At 39.6% G+C, this 19,362-nt stretch overlaps 1 protein-coding gene across 1 annotated transcript in view; it reads left to right on the forward strand.

The window, feature by feature from the left end:
* Window positions 1-38: 38 nt before the first annotated feature.
* Window positions 39-19,362, forward strand: part of PARG (poly(ADP-ribose) glycohydrolase) — a 72,186-nt gene continuing 52,862 nt past the window's right edge. The window contains exons 1-7 of the mRNA XM_075109474.1: window positions 39-204; window positions 2,991-3,057; window positions 5,642-6,625; window positions 8,785-8,971; window positions 10,122-10,244; window positions 11,538-11,621; window positions 12,705-12,779. Coding sequence (XP_074965575.1) covers window positions 39-204; window positions 2,991-3,057; window positions 5,642-6,625; window positions 8,785-8,971; window positions 10,122-10,244; window positions 11,538-11,621; window positions 12,705-12,779 — 1,686 coding nt within the window. The remainder of the gene's footprint in view (window positions 205-2,990; window positions 3,058-5,641; window positions 6,626-8,784; window positions 8,972-10,121; window positions 10,245-11,537; window positions 11,622-12,704; window positions 12,780-19,362) is intronic.

Raw genomic sequence — 19,362 nt, forward strand, 5'->3', positions numbered from 1 at the left:
TGAGGCGGGCTGGGCGGGCAGAGGCGGGCCCGCCGAGGATGAGCGCGGGTTGCGGGCGGGATCCCCCTCGGAAGAGAGCCCGGCCGAGCACCGACAGCCCCGGCGGCGGCTCCCAGGGAGAGCGGCCGCCGCTCGGTCCCCGCCTGGAGGGACCCGGGGGCGGCAGCAGCAGCAGCAGCTCCGCCACCGCCGTGGGGAACAAAGGTTTGTGCTGCACCCTCCCCGGGCTGGGGGGTTCGGGGACGGGACGGGACAGCTCTGCCTGCAAAGCCGGGCTGGCCTAAGCCGGGCCGGAGTCGCTGCTGGGCGGCCGCGCCCGGGGCTTGGCGGGAGGGGGCGGCCTGGGGGCTTCGCCGGGTTGCGGCGTCTCTCTGTGCTGCTTGTTCCATCTCTGCTGGGCTTCTGTTCGCGGGGAGCGCTGAGGGGTCGGGGGGCGGCGGTCGGTGGCGAGAGGCCGGCTGTGCCGGTGCAGGGAGCCGCCCCGGAGCTGGCCTTGGGCGCCGGGCGCGATGTCCCTGATTTGGCTTCCCGAGGCCAGCGTGTCCCTGTACCGAGCCCGCTGGAGTGGGGCAGCGCTTGCTCGCCTTTGGAGGCGGCTGCGGCTGCCCTGGCTTCGCGCCTGCTTCGTTACAAACTTTTCCCGTGGCCGTGCAGCCACCCGAGCGAGTGGGAGCCGCTAAAGGCAGCGTGTGTCCTGCGTGAGAGGGGAAATACTTGCTGCCAGAGAAGCGAGGTTCAGCGGGGTGGCTGTGCCCGGCTATGGCGGCGGGGGGGAGCCGAGGGTGGTGGTGGGGACCCCCGTGGGCGTGTGGCTGCAGCGCTGCTGCCCCTCCGGCCGCCCCTCCTGCCCCCGGACGGAGCTGCGCAGGAGAAGTTCCTACGGGGCCTCCTTAGGTTATTTTTATTTGGAGTTAATGCTGTCAAAATAATGCACAATAAAGTACCTATTTCAGGAAGAAAAAGGAATGCAGGGAAGGGAAAAACACAGATTTGCGATGGTCTTCAGTTGATGAGTTAAATCTCAGTAATCAGCAACTAAGAGGCAACTTTCAATAAAAAATCACACCAAAGTCTGGTTTTATTGCTTACACTGAATGTAAGCACGTGTTGTCTTTTTGTTGCCTTGTAGGTTTTTATCACCTTATCTGTAGCAAAAAGAGATGTTAGTAGCATTAAAGAAAAATGATGTGTGTTATGTTGGTTATAGGGCTTAAATGGCTAGTCAGATGCGAAAGTTCAGGCCAAAGCTATTTCATTCTGTTTGCTGCTGCTATCATTTCTACTTATTGTGCTATTGAAGAAGTATTCCTTCCCCAATGCAAGTTTATACCTCAAGAGGTAGTCAGCTGCCTTTGAAGAGGTCCCATCCCATGTTTTAACATGTCTCTTCAAGTTTTTTTTCTGGCTGCTTCTTTCCCCTTCCCTGCAGGCAATTTGGGGTTAACACCTGAAATATAAGAAGGTGAAATTTGGTAAACAGAACGACTCGTATACTTCAGTTTTAGTGACTCTTTGGAAATAAAAATCTTTTAGTTCATAAAATCCCTCAAGCTTTTATTTTTGTCCGAGCAAGGTGAAGCTGAGCATTTGTTGAAAAGTCAAATGGCTGAGTACGGCACAGGTGTGCTTGTGCGCGTCATCTCTGTACAGCTCGGCATTACTCCCTGGTGACCTAGTCACATGGTGGCAATTCCGTGATAGTGTTTGTGCTGATTCAGAAGAACTTAAAATAATTTTAACGTTTTCTGGAGATTAATATTTCATTCTAGAAATTCTGTACTTCTGATAAAGGTATTGATAACCAGCTGTGGAAAAATGTTCAAGGCCTCGAATTCTAGGGAAAGCTTTTGTAAAACAATGGCTCTCACCTGTGGCCAAAGCTACCTCTGCTACACAACCTCCATTTGTGGAAAAATACTGAGTCTTTCTATACTTACTATTCATCAGAACAGCCAGATCTGCTCTACTGGTTTTTAAGTTCTGCAAAACTACTCTTGTAACAGGGGAGCTACAAATTTTACTTACCCAGTTGAAAGCAGCACAGTCAGCAGTGGCAAATGGAATGTAAGGGAACTGAAGCTAGTTGCCAAATTTTCAGAACTACTTTTAGATAACAACAAAACAAAACTAAAAACCCTTTCCTATGCTAATGAAGGTTACTTTCCAGTTGTGAAATAACTGCTTTGAGTTTTTTCTCCCTATTCCCACCCCAAATCTCTACCTAATTAGTTCCTGTGCTGCTGTTCTATTGCAAGATCATCTGAACTGCAGCATCAGAGACTGATGACATTCACTGGAGCTGTGTTTTTGGCAGTAAATCTGAAAAATACGTCTCCTTCACACTTTGTTGCTCTTTAGGGGAGTAAATATTGATAAGCTTTACAAATTGTTTATGGATGGAGGGGAAAAGAAAAAGTCCTTTTCTCAGCACTTGTTACTTCTAATGTGTACAAACCTTATATTAAGCCTCATGTTTCACAGTATGTTACATACAAATAAGGTTCTCAGCTGGGTCCTCTGAGACACCTAGTTGTTACTTTTTTGTTTGTTTTAAGCTATGTCATGTTGCCTCTTCACTCCAAAGTTCAGCAAAGTCGCTCAGGGTGGTGGTGGTAGTTAAAAGTGATAACGAGAGCTGAAAAGTTTGAGTTGGTTTTGTTTTTGTTTGGTTTTTTTTTTTTAATCTAGACATTCAGTGTATGTTTTAAGCAATATTAAAAAAATGTTGGATGAAAAAAAACCCCACACCAAGCCTGGTATTTTTAAAGATAATTACAGGAGCTACAGCTGCTGACTGATACAAATTAAATGTTGCATCACATGTAGTTTAATAGTGTTAGTGCCTGGATGCTTCCTATAGAAGAAATGATAATGAGGACATAATTGAGGTGCTTTTATCTTTATCCAGTACAAGTTATTTTATTCATATGCAATCATGTTGCAGTTTTATCATGTTTCAGGTAATAATGTAGTGAACTGTGGTTTTTCAGTTTGTAAACAACGGACAATTACCACTTGGCTGGAGAATAAAGGACCCAAGACAACTGAGTCCAAAAGGTAAAATGTACAGCATACCTCTTAAAAAGTTGTGTTCTTGGAGTGGGTCTGTGGGGAACTGGCAGGTGGCCAGTATGGCTAGCTACTGAAAAAAGGGAACCCCCATTTCTCCTGCTTTCCTACCTTGGTGCATCCTCTTGAGTATAACTGACAGGCTTTCACTACAAAAAGCTTACTAGTCCCCTACCCCTCCCCTCTAACCCCCTAAAACCAAACTCTTTTTGCTGACTTACCTAAACACTGAGATGCTTCAGGAAGCTGAATAGATACTGCTGCTTCTGCAAAGAAGGTGGGAACTTGCAGCAAGGGAAGGTAAAGTGGGACTGCTGCTCCCAGTGGCAGCCCACCACTAGATCGAGTTAGCTGTAACAGCAGACTGACCTCAGTCAACAGCTCTGCTTTTATTTTTGTTTAACATAGGGCAATAACAAGTTTCAGATTTTGGCTGATGGTCCTGCAGTCACTCACAAGTCTGTTGTTAATTTACAGACAAAAGTCTGTTTTGGTTCGTCTCATCGGACTGTGATTGTGGTATAAGAATGTGCAACTTGATTTAATTCGGACCAGAATTTACAGGTGCTCAAATGTGCATACAGGTTATTTTGTGAAAGGTGTTATAAAAGTTTTGCTGCTGAGTGGCACCAGGTCGAGTCTGATATTTTCTGCTAATGTAGTCTGTCAGCAGCAATGTTTGCAAGGCAGTGTTAAAATCACAGAATCTTAGGTTGGAAGGGACCTCAGGGATCATCTAGTCCAACCTTTCAAATGAAACCCCTAAGAGTTTAAGTACCAGGTGCAGAGAAATATCAGATATTATTTTTTCTATAATTGCGATTGTAAATGTGCTGGTTTATTTTTCACTGATGTTTGTTAATAAATAGAAATTGAAATCCACAGTAGTGCTAGAATAACTAGCAAAAGTTGTTATAATGATTGATACAGAAGTACACGGGGCTCAGTTACAGGCTCACAGGTTGCAGTAAAGCAAAGATGTTAAGGAGATGCTGAAGGAGGGAATGAATTTTTTTTAAGATTCCTTTTATAGTATTGCTTTTATATGCCCTCCTGCAGCCTTGCTGACAGATTACAGCCTGGTCAGGTTTAAGCAGCAGGTTAGTGGTGTAAACACTTCCTGTGCCTTTCTATTGCAGTTTACATCACATTTTTAATTTATTTTAGTTTGTCTTTGTGTTAGATTTGATTTGTCATCTTAACTTGACAACAGAGGTCAATACCTTTAAATAGACATTTATTGAGATGGCGGCAGTCGTGTAACTTTCAGTTTTGTTCTTCAATGTTTTTAGTGGACGAACAAATGCATAGGTGGGGAGTTAAATTGTCATAACACAAACCCCTCTAAAATCCTTTTGTTTTCAAATAATCTTCCCGTGGTTCCAAGCTATCATCTGTTTCTCCAAGTCCCCTCATTTTTTTTTCTTTTTGTTCTGTAGCAGTAAAGGTGTGAATGCTTTCTTTTTAGCCTCTTTCAGAAGAGGATCTGTTATCGTTCATGGAAAGAATTAATGCCTTCAGGAATTTATTAAGATGTTCAGTTGCTGAATTTAGGATTGTATCATAATTGCATATTTTCCTATTTAGTGTAAGTGGGAAACTGGGCAATGATCAGACATACAGAGTTTAGTGTGCTTAGTTTGCATTGGTTATATATGAAATTGTAATGATACATTAAGGAGAAGGTATTGTTCAAAGTGATATATTCACCAAGGCTACTCAGGTTTTTTTAATATTCGTATGACGTCTGAGTATTTTTCTTTATCAATACGCTGACAAAAATTAGAACCAAAGTGTGAAATTACTTCCCTGTGTCTTCTTGAAAAGTTTCACCTTATACAAAACTCGCTTTATTTCCATGTATAACTGTTGGGACACATTTCTTTCCGTTCTTTGTGTAAGACAGTGCAGGACAAATTAGGTTATTTTTCTCTTTAAAAATAATAATTGGTTTTATGTGTCTTTTAATTCTTATTTTCAGTTCTAAATATATTTTACTCATGCTTTCGTGTTGTGATTTTTTTTTTGGGGGGGAAGAGTCACGGGCTGCTTATAGAAGTAAGGAGGTAACAGGATGTTTTTGAGACTATGGACTACTGTGTCCTGCTCTTCTAAAAGATGAATTTGTAGCTCTGAGGGAATGGCTACAAAACCATAGATTTCCTTTTTCACTGTATTTAATTGATTAAAGTGAAAGTTAAGGAGGACTTTATCACAACTTTTAACTTTTTCATTTGGAGAAAATGATAAATTATTATATAATTATATATAGTATATAATAATCAAACTCTTTAGATCTGAAAATGAGGATAATGAATCATTGGAACAGGTTTCTAAGGTAAGGAACTGATCATCATCCTTTGGAGCCTTTACATAGAAACAGGTTGTTACTGAGCTACATTGCCAAGTGAAGTAAAACTTGTTGATCCTCGTAGTGCTCACTTACAGAGTATAATGGGTAAAATTCTGCAGTTTATCTTGTATGTTTATAATGATTCATTTTAAAAAAAAAATACATACAGAGATTTCATTTGGAGATAAGACATTAAATTCCATTATTTCTCTTCCACAGCTTACACAACAGAATTAATAACAATACTGAAGCAAACCCCAAGATGACTTCCATTAAAAAAGAGAACTTTTGTGAGCATGATATGAAAAAGCTAGAGAATATTTGTCAGCAAAATTATTCAAAAATATCGGTGGAAGTTGGTGTGAAGCATGTAAATTTGCCTCAAACAGGCAGCATGTATAACTGGGAGGCTGAGGACAAAGATCCAATCTTGGACACAGAGCCGGCAAAGGGGACACAGTCTGGAGACCTCTTCAAGAACGCCAACATCGATCAGATGCACAAAACTGACAAGCAGACTTGGAGAGGCTGTGAAGAAAGCAGTGACAATTGGGATCAGAGGAAATTATCATCAGGCCGGTCTTTGAAAATGGGAAATACAAAACCTTCTTCAAAGGACACCGAGGCAGATGGACAAGTGGCTTTGTGCAACTCACAGAAGCTGAAGAGTTGCAATTCTGTCTGTTTAATGGGTGAACATGAGGAGGGGAATGTGGTTCCGGAAAGTCCACTTTCAGATGCTGGTTGTGATGGTTGTGTATCTGATCTTGGAGGTCCTGGGAAACTGAGCAAGTGTCAGAGCAGTTCAGGGGATTCACCTGCTTTTGAGAAAGAAAGTGAACCAGAGTCACCAATGGATGTAGATAACTCTAAAAATAGCTGTCACGGGTCAGAGGCTGATGAGGAAACAAATATGTTTCTTGATGAGCGAGAGGAGACTAATATGTCAAAATCCATAAACAAATCTTTTAGAATTCAATATGGGGATGCTGAACTGGAGTCAAGAAAGTCACGCTTTTCTGCCAAGGGCTGTGAAAGCTTTGAGGAAATAGATAATTCCGTTAAAGAGGACAGTCTGCATACAAAGTCACCTGGGATCTCTCCTGCTCTAGCATCAGAATGCAAAGGTGCGAAACAGGGTGTGAAGAGAGACTCCAAAATCACCTCTCACTTCATGAGGATACCTAAGATTGAGGAGAAAAGGTAGTGTTCTGTCTGCCTCTTCATCTGTTTTTTCATACTCAAAAATTTTTTCATTGGTGATAGCACTTTGGTGGCTGGATTGTATAAATTGTTTTGCAACATGTACGTTAAGACACACAGACAACTTTGATCTAAGCTTGAAGTAACTTATTTTTAATGAGACTGCTTGTGTTTTTTAAAGAACGTGTTCCGTGCAATTTTTTTAAACCATTGGAGATCTGTTAAAATTGGGAATTAAAGGCACTGTAGGAAGTTGATTTTCTTTATCAAAGGAAGTGATTTAAGACCATGGGATTTTTAATGCTTGAAAATGAATGGTGGTGGTACAGGAGTGCTTTATGGAGTGTAGCCCTAGCATTCATTATTTCATTCAGGATACTTCGGGAAACTGATGTTTTCTTGGTGTTTTTTTTAGTTTCATCTGCCAAAAATACTGAATCTCTTTTGTTGAAGCATCAGTGCTACTGATACTTTGATTGAAACAGACATGAAAAATTTCTCTTTTGAAAGCAGTTGTGGAGATGTGTGTGATTGGTTTTCGGAGTTGCTTTTTGTTTTGTTGTTCTTTACTCATGATTTGGGAGAGAAAAGGGCTGGTGACTACACACTGCAGCAATGGAAACGGGAGCCCTGAGCATGACCTGGGACTCTGTATGCTAGATGTTGTGTAAGGGCAAAAGGATAGTCTCTGCTCTGAAAAGCTTAAATTTCAGTGGGAGCTGAGAAAGTGAATAAACAGCAAAGGAGTAAGCAGAAGCAAGAGGACTCTGTGTGTTTGTGTAATAAGCAGTTATCTCAGTGATTCAAGTCCTTAAAGTAGGGCAAGAAACTAGTTTTGCACATCTTTACTGGGAGGTCCTTTCCAGACTTGAGGAGTACAAACCATACCTTTCAAGGAAGTGAGTAGGAGGGTGATGGAGGGTGGCTAACTAACGGCAGGAGCTTGCGGTTGTGAAATCTTTAAGAGATGAGTAGGCTGAGAGTGGATTTGGAAAACAAAAAAAGGTAGTTTTTCAGAAAAATGGGTGGATGAAGAATTTGCTAAAAGGTATATGGGGAAGGGGGTCATAAAGTTTAAAATGATGGGTTTAGGGAGTACTCTCTTCACTGATTTAAATGAATTGCTGGTGTAGCAAAGCAGTGGAGGTTGAGGCTTGTGTTTGTCAGTGCTAGAGCATCGTGTGTTAAAACAAATCCATGTTTGAGAAGGGAAACTCATGCAAAAGTTTTGCTGTATGGATAGATGGGAATCATAGCAGTGCTTTACAGAAGAATTAGTAAGGTAGAGAGAGTTGGTTTTTTTTTAGGGACCTAAACAAGATGGTGTGAAGGTTATAAACCTCCGTGCCAGACAAAATAGTGGTATTGTCTATAGTGCTTAAGAGGGCAATTAGAAAAATCTTAAAGCTTTCCTACTGGTTTTCATTAGACCAGGTCTACAGCAGATAAGAGTGGCTCAGATGTTAACTTGCGGAGCAAGAAGCAGTGGTGTATTAAACAGGTTTCAGTCATCAGTAACAGTATGACAGAATTATCCTTTGGCTCTCAATGAGCACAGTGGGCCTGTACCTGGTGTCCTGCTGATCTGGCTACACCATGTGCATGCGATCAGCTGGGTTGAAGGCATTTTCTGCACCTGAAGATAGTCGTATATGCATTGCCACAGCAAACAGGTTGGACAACGTCTTTACCCAAGGGTGGGGCAGGTTCACTAAGGCGAATTTAGAGGCCTAAACAGTACCTTAAAGTGTAGGCTTTTAACTTGTTTTGCATTTTACTCATGCATGAGAAACATCTGCTGTCTTATAACAAACATACAGCACGTTCAGATTTTTCTCCCCCCAGAACACCTCTGATCCAAGCTCTGAGCTCTGCAGAGGAGAACCCTGCCTTGGGAACATATTGCAGTTCTGTGAAGTTGTTTGTAAGCCTGTAGAGAAGAGTGTTTTAGGAGATATTCTGTACTTGCCTGTCATGGGGAGGAGGAGGTTGGTGGTGGCGAGGGTTTTCCCCAGCTAAAGCTTTGTCCTGGGGTCACAGCAGAGGCTGGCAATAAATTGACTCTGTTATAAATGTAACCCTGGAGTGGAAGTTCGTGTATTTGCCTTCCAGCTTTTTTCAGTGAAAATAAAATGTTCCAACGTCTTTTATTTTAACAGCAGAAAAGAAAAGTGTGAATTCAAACCCCAGCGACCAGGGAGGAAGATTCCTAAATATATGCCACCTCCTCTTCCAACTAATAAGAAATGGTTTGGGACTCCGATTGAAGAGATGAGAAGAATGCCTATGTGTGGGGCTCGTCTTCCTCATCTGCGACCTTCGGCCAATCATACAGTAACCGTCAGAGTACGATAACTTAGTGTATTACCTGAAATCAGATTTCTTACAGAATTGTTCCAGAATGTGAAATGCCAAATGTTAGTCTTACAGTATTAGCAGGTTGTGGAAATCTTTCTTTGCTGTTCCTTGAGAGCAGACTGGGGCAACTCCTGAAAATTGACTTTTCTGATGCACGGATTTAGGGTATTAAGGTCCAGAAGAAATGTAGTTGTGGCTTTACTGCCTCTGGCTTGTTAGGGACAAGTATTTTTCTTTTGCATAGGTGTGTCTGTACTTCCTTGTCTGAGTTATAAAGTGTGGGAATTTAACTATGTCTCCAAGTAAAATAACATTTTCATGTTATTTTTTCATTTTAATATGATTCTGTTTTGGGTTCAAGATATACAAAGGGCTCAAAGTATGAAAAAGATGAAGAACAGAGAGGAGTTCCTAGCATTTTACCACTGCGTTTTAGATCAAATCTGATATATTTGCCTTTAATCCTTTGGAGTAGTATGTAGTCAAATTATTGTTGAAATAAAACATGTGAGCAGAAACCTGTAGGGTCATGGTTAAATCACAAACAAAAGAAAAGCACATTAAGTTTAAATGCAAGTTCTGTGAGAATCAGTGCTGCCAGAAGGCTGTATAGCAGATTAAGTCTTTAAGAACATTACATTATTTATTTTCATATTTCTAATATTCTGTGGAGTAAACCTGGAATATTGCTGTATCTATAATGATTTCTCATCCTGTGCAGTGTTAGGGTAAAAAAAAAGTTATTTCTGCACATGACTGTGGATAGAGTTGAAACGACGTTTTGAAAATATTTGGATGAAACTAGGTAGATACTTACATTCATAAATGAGGAAGTATTTAGCGGATAGTTGGACAAAAAATTGCATGTATTCTCTTCATTTCAGTGTTTCAGTTTCAGTTTCTAGAGGTCAAATGATAAGGTGGTGGTCTTTTCACCAAGTGTAACATGGGAGTAACAGATGGATTTTTTTTCTAACTGAATATCCATCATGTGGCTGGTTTGTAGCTTTCCCCTTTCCAAAAAGGGCGGCTGTAGATCAGAACTTTCTTTAACTATGTTTTTGCTTACTTTTTGTTTCTTCCATTTAAAACCTTGAAAGTAGAGTCTGAGCTTTTTCCCCCTCCTTCTGTGTTGCAGGTAGATCTTCTGAGGGAAGGAGAGGTGCCTAAACCTTTTCCAACTCACTACAAAGATTTGTGGGACAACAAGCATGTTAAAATGCCCTGCTCAGAACAAAATTTATACCCTGTAGAGGATGAGGTAAGATAAAGTATTTACAGTTCTGTAATCAAATAAGATTGTTTATGTATAGATGAGTTTTCAGTTTACTGCATTTGCTCGGTTCACAAACTGTGGGTGTATGGAACCGGAAAATCAAACAGGTGAACATACCTGGTCTGAAAAGCCAGATTCTGTGTCGTGATGCTTCAGGCAGAGCAGAAGATTTTTTGTTCGTCTTAGTAACTACTTTACCTAGCCATTGATTTGACGGTGTATGTATTTCTGCACTTAGGTGAAGTATAAGCTCATACACTGTATAAGTTGTATATTTATATACTTTATTTTTGGTGAAGCAATTTGGGGTGCCAACAGATGTTAATTTGTAACCAGATTCTGATTATAGTATTCTGTCAGGTATCCCTGACTGAGGTGTATCTGTCTGCTGTTCAGCTAAAACAGTGGAGGAGAGATTAGAGCTGGCCCTGCATGTTTTGTTGATCTGGCATTTCGTGTCACTGCTCGAGACTTACCTAAAATTACCCACTGAAATACTTTAGACTGTGGTAAATAAAATGAGCAAGTGTGTCCTGTAGGGAAGACAATATAATGATTGTTGATACTTGAATCTCAAACAGAGAATTTTGTAACCTCTAGGAAATACTCTGTCTCTTAATTTATCAGTTTTACAGATACAGTATAAATGAGTTTAATTGATGTTTCAGAGGTAAGGTGTTGATAAGATCTTTGTTGCTAGTTGAGCAAGATGAGCTGCCTCTGCCCTTGTGGTAATCTCTTAAGGAATACCATTATTGCTTGCAATGGGCAATAAGACTTTCTGTTCAGGAAAAGTATCACAGATGTCTTAAATATGGGTTGGTGTGAGAGTCAGCCACAGCAATATGCTTTTGTAACCTGTGCCCTTATCGTTCTTAATATTACATATTTATAAAGTTGGTTCAGTTTATATTTTTGCGTTGTGGATTTTACAAACGGTGGTCATGTTTTATCTGCAGAATCCACTTTCTTCACAAGGAGTGTACTGAACATGATCTGTCCTTGAGATGGCATGAGGAAGAGCACTGCATATGTAGAAAAGCTCTTCAAAAATTTTTGTGAATGCTTCAGTTACAAAGGAACTCTTAAGGAAGTAAAATGCAGTGGACTAGAAGTTGCAGAAGTACTTTACAGTTACTCAAAATATGTGGTTTATTTTTAAAGAACTTCACAAATAAAGAAAACTTTATTAAAAAAATGTGGCAAGGAAGTAAGTTATTAGCAAATAAGCCTTTCTGTTTTGAATAACTTGCTCTGTTTTGGGCTTTTGTTTTAAAGAATGGAGACAGAACTGCTGGAAGTCGATGGGAGCTAATCCAAACTGCCTTACTGAACAAATTCACTTGCTCCCATGATTTGAAGGTAAGCTTGTCAGTTCGAAATCAAGTCTGTATACACATAAGTAAATTCAGGCTCTCTGTGTACTGTTAGTGATTCTGGCCCAGTCCTAATTGTTTCATCACCTATAAAAATAAATTTTAAAAATCTGTGCTGTTCAAGGGAATCCCTAATGAATTAAGGGTCTTAATTAATCTTAAATGTTACCACTGAATTTATTAGGTATTATTAAAAGGAATTGTCTCTTTATAAGTCTACACAAAACTGTCCAGCATTATTTACTATTTGTGGAAAATGTAGCATGTTGGCTTTTTCTATAACCAGATGGTAGGGCGATGCACAGGTGAGGGAGTTTGAAACAATAACTCTTCACACCAGTATACCCCACTGAAATGGCAACAATTCAAGTTGCTGGCAGAAACCTGTGAACTTTGGAAGCTAATGAGCTGTTGATAAATAACTCTCATAGTTCTCATTGGCTTTCAATGAATTGTGATTTGGAGCAGCTTAGAATTGCTATTACATTATTTGTGAAGAATAATGTAATTTAGATTATACCAGAAGGGGAGGGAAAGGGGGATTTAAAAGCTACAGATAAACTTTAAACGAATAAATTGTGTTCCTCTGGCAACTAATGAAACTTCCTTTGATAGTACTATTTCGTTTGGTATTCTTGGGAATTTTTTTAAAGGTGGTTGTTGTTGTAAAGGGCCTATTTAATTTCGTTATGGTTCTGGTTCTTTAAGTTTGTAAACTGGTAAAACTTCTGCTACATTGCTGAGGGACACTTCTTTTGTGTTTGTCAGGAGAGTGAGGATGGGGTGGGGAACGTTTTTGTTGTGTGCTGCAGGCAGATCCAAGCATGCCTTGCCTTGTTTTGTGCTAGGAGGAAAAACCTGTAGAGTAAAGCTTATTCAACGCTAAACGTAAACCACAGGATTCAGTATCATGGAGTTGCACCATATTAATACAATTTTATGGATTTTAGTAGGCTCTGTGACAGGTATTAGCCACTAGGTGGTACTGTTCCTTCAAAAAGGAATTTCATAAAATCATTTTTTTTCTGTAAGTATCCCTAGGCTTTATTTTGTTGTGCTCTTTCCCTAGGAGGCCATATTGAGATACAATGTTGCTTATTCCAAGAAATGGGACTTCACGGCTCTTACCGACTTCTGTGAGAAGGTAAATCAAGTTGATTTAAAATAGGAAGAAAAGTAAAATATAAGTGACTACTTCGTCTATATGACTCAGTGCTTTGGCTTTATTTCCCTTTTCAAGAGTAAAGGTTTTGCAGTCATATCATCGATGTGACTGGTAACTTCAGTTAAAATTATAATTACGCTTTATAAACTGGGTTAACTTTAAATCCTAAACAGGTAATTTGGGTGCTTCAGTAACAGCTAGGGTTACTGAAGGTAAGGTGAGAAATGCCTTTTCTTTGTTTTATAACAAAATTTATTAATAAATTGTATTAATATTTCCAGTGTAATGGTTTCTTGTTTTAACAAGCTTTGCTGCTTTTTTTTCCCTTTTTAAAATAACTTTAGTGGTATATTACAGTGGTGTTTGTATGGACTCTGCTTTGCTGGTCTACCAGTAAAACTTTGCTATATGCTGAGATGGTAACTTCAAACTGTAGAGCCTTTGAAAGATTGGGGTGGTTTTTATGACTTCGTGCTACCTTCTGGGAAGAGGATGGAAAAGAAAACTGAATAGTAGGTGGCAAACGCAAGCTGGACTATTATTAATTTAGATCCTGACTGATGTTCAGAACTATGCTAACTAAAGCAGTATGGGAGATTACATGAGATACAATAGAAATTGTTGTCGTTGTCTTCCACCGACTCAGAAGTGCTTTTAAAACACATGTGCTTGTTTTCTTGGGAGGGGCTTGCAAAGCTGTATATTAAGGTTCAGTGGAAACTAAATTTGATTTGAAGCTAATTTTGTTAGTTATGTATGTTTAAAATAGATGTCTGCTTAATTCCTCTGATCAGAGGAACTGCTCTTTCTATTGCCCATTTCCATTGCGTGTAGGGACGGCTGTTGTACAGGATGAGTTCTGTTTTGCCTGCAACACAATGTTGTTATTACTAACAGAAGGTACCTATAAAAATACTGGTGGTATCATATTTGCTAGCCACGAGAGGTACTGTCTCCACCCACCTTGCCAATGTAGTTGTCCCTCCTCTCATCTGTGGGTTCTGTTTTTCAGGCTGTCATGGCTGGATAATGGAGGCTGACATTTGGCTTCTTTGTTCCTGTTGACTCTTGTACTAACTGAAATTAACTTGGCCTGTTCAACAGTTCAATCTTATGTTATTAAAGAATACATATTTAAATTATTAGAATGTTTTAAGGCGCAAGCAAACTACCAAACATGCCAGATTTGCATCATATTGCTACAAACGCAACCGAGCTTGTCCTGATGTGTTCGTGTCATGCATCTGGGAGTTCAGAAACTATGGATGATTAGATTCAGAGATCATCAGCCAGGGAGAGTAAGTAATATCACCTGTCTCCAGAGAAGAGAGGAACAATAGGGAAATAAACTATGTATTGGGCATCAATCTCTCACTGAGGGTGAAAAGGCAATTTCTGTCACCTGGAAATGGTGATTTATTAGTGAGGTTCCCAGTTGAAGGGAGAGAGCTGTTTCAAAACATGGATTTTCTTAGACCAAGGTGAAGAGCATGCAGCATTATATTAAACAAGGAACAGTGAAGCACTGTAAGACAGTGGCTCCTGGTAGACCAGAGGAGCAAAATCTTACCCTGGCTTTGTTTATTGAATATATTGACTTTAGTGAACAGAACATGTGGAGGGTATGTGTCTTGTAGAGAAGTGTTTAAATCTTTTCTGTTATTAAGGGATGTTTGAACTCTTCAAGTTCTGTAAATGAACAAGGCATCTGCTTTCAAAGACAATTTCAAAGTCTGCTTAAGTGAGCAGGTATTGAGTGAAAAGTTGAGATCCTCTGTGGAAATGGCCTAAATATACTAACTGTAGTGAAGTGTAGCTTTTGAAGTTACTGTGTTTGGCAGTTAATGACTGAAGGCTTAATACCATGGGCGTGTGAATTTTCTTGTTTATCTTATGGTTTAGAGGGAACAGGGGAACTGTTTCAGGTGACGTTTGCTTAGCAGAACTTGAGAGGGTTGGTTGAAAGGAAAGCTAGCTTGAGTAATCAGCCCAAAGGGATGGGCAGCAGCTCAACAGAGGGAGAAAGTCACAAATATATATTGAAAGAAAAAGATCAGAACAGGGTCTATGATCCTCAAAAATCTATTTATAGTCCCAGCTGCTATTGACTTCAATACCTTCTTAACCAAGAATTCTGTGGTCTGGTTGAGAAGGGAGCTGGGTCCACAAATCTAATGGTGTCTATTTTAGTGATTCATTTAAAGCCACTGCATTCAGATATTACTTCAATGGGTCTGTGCTTGGTAAATTATAAAGTACCACTTATTAATTTATCTTCTGATTCTGGACACAGCTAACCTTATCTATTAATCTATTAGATGCATTCATATCAGTCTTACATTGTGTTTCCTATTTTGGGTAGTTTCCTTCCAAGTTTCACAGTCAAAATATGCATTATATTTAAATCCTATTTGTACAATACAAATCAATTTCCCTGTAATAACAATAATTACCAGGTTTTTTGGACTTAAGTTTCTCTTCCTTTAAGACTAAAACACTTTCAGCCTTTTTAACTAATGGGAAATAAATATCATGCCTGTGAGCCAGGATTTTTTTTTCCAATCAGCATACCCTGACGTACAGGCTGACCAGTTTTACAGTTTGTCCGAAGTGTTGTCAGGAGAGGGAGCCCTCGCGCTGTTTTCGGAAGATTGTTTTGGATGCCAGTTAATGTGTGGGAATAACATTCTTATTTGTACAGTGACATAAATTTGGGAGTTCAGGGTTTTCTTGTTGCTTTTAAAAAGTTCATAGCACCCATCAGTAATGTACGTAAAGCTCTCGGAAGCTTACTTGCTTCAGACGTCTGGCAGTTTTGTTGCCCTCTATGGAATCTCCACAGTTGTATTGATTTGTTTTGCCATCTGTTTGTTAATATTGGCAAACAGGCTTAGGATTTATTCAAGTTATTATATAGTGGATGGAAATTATTAGTGCTAACATTTTTCTTTTTACTTGCAAAATTCTTGTCACTTGGAAGTCATCCTTGCATCTGTTTTCCAGCCTAGTAGCCAGGCAGGAAAGAGTAAACAAGGAGGAAAGGAAATGTGAGGAGACCACTGTGGATGGAGCTGTCTCGGGACCCACAATGTGTTGTAGACGGGCTTTATTTACGTGAATGATGATAGGTTAGGAATTTATTGCATGCTTTTGATCAACAGTGCTATGTACTGTAGTAGTTTTTCTTTCATGTGGATTTGCCCTTCCACTTCCAGACAAGGCCAAATTTGTTTTCTTTTTCCCAAGGGCATGAAATAAAAAGTTTAGTGAGGCCTCGTTGAAGGCTTATGTCTTAGACTTATCTCCAACAACAGCAACCTCATTTAAAGGGAAAAGGTAGGACTTTATCATTTAAGACAGTTACATGGTCTGCTGCTTTAGATTGGGCCTGCTTGTTCTGGACATGCTTTGTTTTTATTGTATTGCTTTATGGTCTCTTAGAGCTTCAGCATAATTCTTGCTAATGTTGTTTCATGAACTCTTCCTCTTATTGCTTGCATCTGTTGTGCTCTTTCAGGAACAGAAGAGTGTTTAAATCTGAAAATGACATGACATTGTATAAGCACTGCTTATACACTTTCTTTAAAAGTGATCTTTTAAATTCAGTTTTAGTTGCATAGTATACAAGAACTTCAGTCAGCAGGGTTTATGTTGTGAAGCTTCAGGAACCTTCATGGAACCTCTGTCATGACTAAAACCTGAGCTCTTTTGAGGTGAACCAGTCGGTGAGCAGCCTCACAACTTGTTTTTGTGCTTTACAATAGGGCTGTATCAAACTGAGTTATTTCATGCTGTCTAAAACTTGTGAGATTTAGCATCGATGCTTAAGTTAATAACAAATCTACTGAAAAAAATATGTAAGACAGACACTTCAAGTGACAAAAAGGAACTCCGCAGGCAATGAAACAATGATTGGTGCTTCTGTTGCTCACGTGGGTTAATTTCAGCCATCTTCTACACTCCTTTGAAACCTGGAAAAGAACTGTAACATTTACATCATTTTAGTGTCAGAAAATAAAGGCATAATGCTCATATGCTTTACAGTTCTTTCATGTTATTCAAGTTATAGGCTTTCCTGATACCCTTCAGTAAAAGGAAAGAATCGGATCTAATCATCTCATTTTTAACTACTCTTGCTGCTTTTTTGTATATGCAAAGCAGAGAGGGACTCATGTATGCAGGACTGTTAACATTTAAGTTTCCCCAAGTATTTGTGTTTAAAAGGTTACTTTGTGAAATGATGCCTGCATGCTATTCATTGCTGAAAAGGATTAAACCCAGTACTTGGGCATGCCGTTAAAAGACAAACTGTAATCTCTGGTGATTACTCATGTATTGGAAATTGCAAATAGTTTAGACATAAGTTTGGTCGATCTCTTAAGAAGCATAGACCGAAGATCGGAGTTTAGGTAAATTTGTGTGGCGTAGACAGTGATTGTCTCTGAGCTTCTGTGAGTCATCTGAAAAATGGATCACAATATGTCTTGCAGATGTTCACATTGTATCCATAACTCTTGTTATGTTTGTCTGCACTCTTTGAGCTTGATCATCTGGTGGAAAGTTTGTGTCTGTGAAATGGAGAAGGTGCAATCGGAAGAGTCAGGAATGTTGTATGGGTATGTAACAGTTTCCATATGAGGAACGTGTAAATAATCTAGGACTGTTTCATCTTTTCATCTTAGTTAAGAGAGAAGTGAGGAATGGGTATAACAGTGGTGTGCAAAATGAATGTAAGAGAGGGTGAAGAGGAAATGAATGTTCACTCTTCTGGTACAACAGCTAAGGGACACCAGATGAGTGTTCCTAGCAGGGAGGGGTTTCAAAACCAGGCAAAAGTAATTACTTCAGGTAATGATTAAAAGGCTGTGTAACTCCTTGTTTAGGGGATGTAGAGGATGCTGTGGATTTACATCAGGTTTTGAAGGGAGTTGGAGAAATTGCTGATAGAAATAATCACATTGACATCTACACAGATACTGTGAGGGACTCTGGAAATTTCTGAAACCGATTACTGCAGGTAGTGTGTTGTGAGGCAGTGCTACTGATTACTTGCTTTTCTTGCTGTTAGACTTTTCTAGTCATCTTTTGTTGATGGGCTTTCATGAACTTTTGTCTACTTTTACATTCTTTTGACTTTTCTGGGTTGAAGTTGAGAGGCAGAAGTGGCCTTGTCACACAGGCCCCGTGGTGGCGTAGTACCAATATGAGATGCTGACAGAAAGGCATGGGGATCTGTACACTAGCCTCTTTTAGGAGGACAAAACAATAAAAGTAATTGACATTTTAAATGAAACTCACTCGAAGGCACTTATGCCTTTTAAGATTTGTTTTTCCAGGCTCTCAGCAGAACTTTAAACCCTTGGTGCCTACTGGATGCAAGTAGGAAAACTTAAAAGGGGATATGCTGTCAGTATCTTTACAAAGATATTCTCTCACCCTCCACTGTATAACGCTTAGTTTCCAGCTGTAGATTTGGCTTTTAGTGTAGGAAAAAGCACGTGTGTGTCTGCAGTGCCTGTTTTTGGATGTCTTGTGGTCTTTTCATCTTTTGGGAAAGCTGTTTGAAAGCAATCACTCTATTTAACGACCAGGATCTAGGATCTGTATATTTGCTGTTGAATCTCATATAAATTTGGCATTCAGGAAATCCTTTCCTGTTATGAAGGAAGCTGTATAACTTTTACATTTGGATTTTTTTTTTATGAGGTTGAAATAAACATGTTAATGCTCTTTAAAAAGAACAGTCTTTTCTGCCTATACTTAACTGCAGAGAAGAACCTTCAAAATGAAGGAAAAGAAAGAATGTACAAGACCACTTTGTATTCTCCTTTTTCTCCTTTTCCAGTCAAGCATGAGTTGACTGGTTTTAGCCTCAGAACTGGCGGTTAGCAAGGGTGGGTTTTTTTATGGCACAAATCTCAGCTTATCCTAAAATCTGATAAAAAGCTTTATAGCAAGAAAACAAGGTCAGTTGTCAAGCTGAAGGAATATATTGCTGTTTTTCTTCACCCTTATGCTTTTGCATGATGGAAAATATGGGCTATCAAAAATGTTTGACTTACAATTACAGCTGTAATTAGTTTTGAAACAGGGTTAGAAAAGGAGTCCCATTTCTCCCTGCTTCTTTCCATTAAAACTTGTATGACGATCGTTATTCTGGATCGTAGATCCTTTTAGAAGTCTGAAGAGTCAGGCTGTGGGGCTTCATTACTGTCTGCTTTTACATGAAAGTGTCTACCTGTAAATTTCTTAGAATCATAGAATCATTAAGGTTGGAAAAGACCTCTAGGATCATCAAGTCCAACCGTCAACCCAACACTCCTAAGCCATGCCCTGAAGTGCCACGTCTACACGTCTTTTAAATACCTCCAGGGATGGTGACTCCACCACCTCTCTGGGCAGCCTGTTCCGATGCCTGACCACTCTGTCAGTAAAGAAATTCTTCCTAATATCCAATCTAAACCTCCCCTGATGCAGAACCTTTATAGAACCTCATTTAATAACTTTTTCAAATTTTCTATAAATGTCATTTACAGATACATAAACTTATTAATATAATATG

The sequence above is a fragment of the Phalacrocorax aristotelis genome, chromosome 14 (assembly GCF_949628215.1).
Source record: "Phalacrocorax aristotelis chromosome 14, bGulAri2.1, whole genome shotgun sequence".
In the NCBI taxonomy this organism is placed as follows: Eukaryota; Metazoa; Chordata; class Aves; order Suliformes; family Phalacrocoracidae; genus Phalacrocorax; species Phalacrocorax aristotelis.